The 4,026-nt window shown below is 55.5% G+C and overlaps 1 protein-coding gene across 1 annotated transcript in view; it reads right to left on the minus strand.

Moving 5' to 3' along the window:
* Nucleotides 1–3,591: 3,591 nt before the first annotated feature.
* The window catches only part of tspan14 (tetraspanin 14), a 29,290-nt gene continuing 28,855 nt past the window's right edge, over nucleotides 3,592–4,026 (minus strand). Inside the window, exon 9 of the mRNA XM_083774466.1 lies at nucleotides 3,592–3,709. Within this exon, the coding sequence (XP_083630592.1) occupies nucleotides 3,644–3,709 (66 nt within the window). The 3' untranslated portion in view covers nucleotides 3,592–3,643. The remainder of the gene's footprint in view (nucleotides 3,710–4,026) is intronic.

The raw sequence follows: 4,026 nt of genomic DNA on the forward strand, positions 1-4,026 counted from the left end.
ATAGAAGCGGCCAAAATGAGTTTTCTTCGACGGGCGGCTGGCATCTCCCTTAGAGATGAGTGAGAAGTTCAGTCACACGAGAGAGACTCGGAGTAGAACCGCTGCTCCTTCGCCTGGAAAGGAGCCAGTTTAGGTGGTTCGGGCATCTGGTTAGGATGCCTCTCAGGGCGTCTCCCTATAGGGAGGTCCTCGAGGCACGTCCCACTGGGAGGAGACCCCGGGGCAGACCAAGGATCACGTCCCACTGGGAGGAGACCCCGGGGCAGACCAAGGATCACGTCCCACTGGGAGGAGACCCTCGGGGCAGACCAAGGACCACGTCCCACTGGGAGGAGACCCCGGGGCAGACCAAGGACCACGTCCCACTGGGAGGAGACCCCGGGGCAGACCAAGGACCACGTCCCACTGGGAGGAGACCCCGGGGCAGACCAAGGACCACGTCCCACTGGGAGGAGACCCCGGGGCAGACCAAGGACCACGTCCCACTGGGAGGAGACCCCGGGGCAGACCAAGGACCACGTCCCACTGGGAGGAGACCCCGGGGCAGACCAAGGACCACGTCCCACTGGGAGGAGACCCCGGGGCAGACCAAGGACCACGTCCCACTGGGAGGAGACCCCGGGGCAGACCAAGGACCACGTCCCACTGGGAGGAGACCCCGGGGCAGACCAAGGACCACGTCCCACTGGGAGGAGACCCCGGGGCAGACCAAGGATCACGTCCCACTGGGAGGAGACCCCGGGGCAGACCAAGGACCACGTCCCACTGGGAGGAGACCCCGGGGCAGACCAAGGACCACGTCCCACTGGGAGGAGACCCCCGGGGCAGACCAAGGACCACGTCCCACTGGGAGGAGACCCCGGGGCAGACCAAGGACCACGTCCCACTGGGAGGAGACCCCGGGGCAGACCAAGGACCACGTCCCACTGGGAGGAGACCCCGGGGCAGACCAAGGACCACGTCCCACTGGGAGGAGACCCCGGGGCAGACCAAGGATCACGTCCCACTGGGAGGAGACCCCGGGGCAGACCAAGGACCACGTCCCACTGGGAGGAGACCCCGGGGCAGACCAAGGACCACGTCCCACTGGGAGGAGACCCCGGGGCAGACCAAGGATCACGTCCCACTGGGAGGAGACCCTCGGGGCAGACCAAGGACCACGTCCCACTGGGAGGAGACCCCGGGGCAGACCAAGGATCACGTCCCACTGGGAGGAGACCCCGGGGCAGACCAAGGACCACGTCCCACTGGGAGGAGACCCCGGGGCAGACCAAGGACCACGTCCCACTGGGAGGAGACCCCGGGGCAGACCAAGGACCACGTCCCACTGGGAGGAGACCCCGGGGCAGACCAAGGACCACGTCCCACTGGGAGGAGACCCCGGGGCAGACCAAGGACCACGTCCCACTGGGAGGAGACCCCGGGGCAGACCAAGGACCACGTCCCACTGGGAGGAGACCCCCGGGGCAGACCAAGGACCACGTCCCACTGGGAGGAGACCAAGGCAGTTGGAGGAAACACATCGACTCACTGGCCTTGGAACGTCTCGGGATCCTACAGGAGGAAGTTATACTAATGTTGCTCTGGAGAGGGAAGTCTGGAGCTCTCTGGTGGAGCTGTTGCCCCCGCGACCCGACTACGGATAAGCGGTTGAAGATGGATGGGTGGATGGATGTCAGGATTTAGAAAACAATCGACGTCAGGCCAAGACGAGTTGACCAGAACTCCACACATGGAATGTTCGATCAAACAAAATGTCATTAGAAATATAAGACAAATTTAAAAAAAAGTACAAAGTATTTTAGATTTTATGAAACTGCAGAGATGCTGTTAGTCTAACAGGTCAGTTCTTTAAGGCATAACGTCAAGTATCATTAGTTGAAAGGCAGCAGAGCGCACACACACACACACACACACACACACACACACACACGCACGCACACACACACCAACAATGAATCTAAACTGCAACATTAAGCAGCTGAATGCTCAGGCCTCATTCACACCCACCAAACACCAATCAAGCAAATGTTTGGTGGTTTTTTTCTCCGTTTTCTCCACAATGCTTTTCCAATGGGCGTCACGCGGTTTGATCAAACATTTGTGTTCTATTGCCGACATTGGTGGTGTTCTGCCCCCCCCCCCCCCCCCTTCTTGATTGGCGTTTGGTACGCGTGAATGAGGCATATTTCTGGCGCGAGCACTTGGTGAAAATAGCCGATCTACAAGCTCACTGCTTGTAGAACGGATATTTTTCGTTCGGTAGGCCAATGAGAAGGCAGCCGGGGGGGGGGGCGGGGCGTTCGGGAGGCCAATGAGAAGGCAGCCTCCGCGTGTGTCACAGACCGGGGTGGGGGTGGGGGGGGGGGTTTGGTAGGCCAATCAGAGGCGAGGCGACCTCTTTTCCCACTTGCTTTGGCAATGTAAACGTTTGTTTTCCTCATGACCAATAAAGATCCTTTGAATTTAAAAATGTTTAAGTCCCGGGAAAAGACGCGCCACGGATTGGCCTGAAAACAGAGGGGGGGGGGGGGGGGGGGGTCCTATAGAGCGTCGCAGTCCCTCCCCCTTTCAGAACAACTTTATATATAAAGACCTTTTAAGCGTCGTACGAAGCCAACTCTTGTCGTGACAAATCATGACAATGAACACAATGTTTTGGGGCCGATCAAATCATTAGAAGGAAAAAACGGCAGGAGACAACACATTTTTTGTTGTTTTTTGGATCGGCCCAAAACATTGTGTTCATTGTCATGATTCGTCACGATCCGAGTTGGCTTTGTCCGCGGCGTAACCGTCTTTAACCCATTCTGAACGGGAAGCCATTTTGGTGTTTAAGCCTCATGTTATGCTTTTAGCTATTGAAAAATAGCAGATCTACAAGCTCATAGCGCGCCACTGAGTGGCGCGCTACGAGCTTGTAGATCTGCTATTTTTGAAAAATCGAAGAACGACTGACATTTTTAAGGGTCCAAATGGACCCTTAAACAGGTCTGTGACTCTGAGAGTGTAACACATGGAACCAAATGGACCCTTACAGGTCTGTGACTCTGAGAGTGTAACACATGGAACCAAATGGACCCTTACAGGTCTGTTACTCTGAGAGTGTAACACATGGAACCAAATGGACCCTTACAGGTCTGTGACTCTGAGAGTGTAACACATGGAACCAAATGGACCCTTAATTACGGGTCTGTGACTCAGAGTGTAACACATGGAACCAAATGGACCCTTACAGGTCTGTGACTCTGAGAGTGTAACACATGGAACTCTCAGAGTTACCGACCTGTAAGGGTCCATTCGGCGTGCCCTGGGTGGACCTTAAGGGTCCATTCTGGGTGGACCTGTAAGGGTCCATTCTGGGTGGACCTTAAGGGTCCACTCGGCGTGCCCTGGGTGGTCCCCGGACCACAGGTTGAGAACCAGTGATCTAGAACATGTGATGAAGATGAAGATGATGATGATGATGGAGATGATGACGTCGTCACAGAGGAGGAGGAGGAAGGATTGGATGGATCGACGTTCCAGGGAGGAAAGTTGTGTCTGTAGTTCCTCCTGACGGCCACCGGGGGGGGGGGGGGGGGGGGGGGGGTATGGAATGTGTTTCCCAGCTCTGGAAGGGGGCGGGGTTAAGGGGGCGGAGTCAGTAGGTGAACTTGACCTTCTCGATGTCTCCGATCAGCGTCCGCGCCAGGTAGATGCCGAACATCTGGACAGGAAGGAGGACAAGGCGTGGTCATTTTTTATTGACCCATTCTGACCTGAGATCAGGTTCTATGAATGTTCTTCTACACGCTGACAGTTTACCATTCTGACCTGAGATCAGATTCTATAAATGTCTTCTACACGCTGACAGTTTACCATTCTGACCTGAGATCAGATTCTATGAATGTTCTTCTACACGCTGACAGTTTACCATTCTGACCTGAGATCAGATTCTATAAATGTCTTCTACACACTGACAGTTTACCATTCTGACCTGAGATCAGATTCTATAAATGTTCTTCTACATCCAGACAGTTTTCT

This window comes from Protomyctophum parallelum, assembly GCF_964188405.1.
Source record: "Protomyctophum parallelum genome assembly, chromosome: 10".
Lineage (NCBI taxonomy): Eukaryota > Metazoa > Chordata > Actinopteri > Myctophiformes > Myctophidae > Protomyctophum > Protomyctophum parallelum.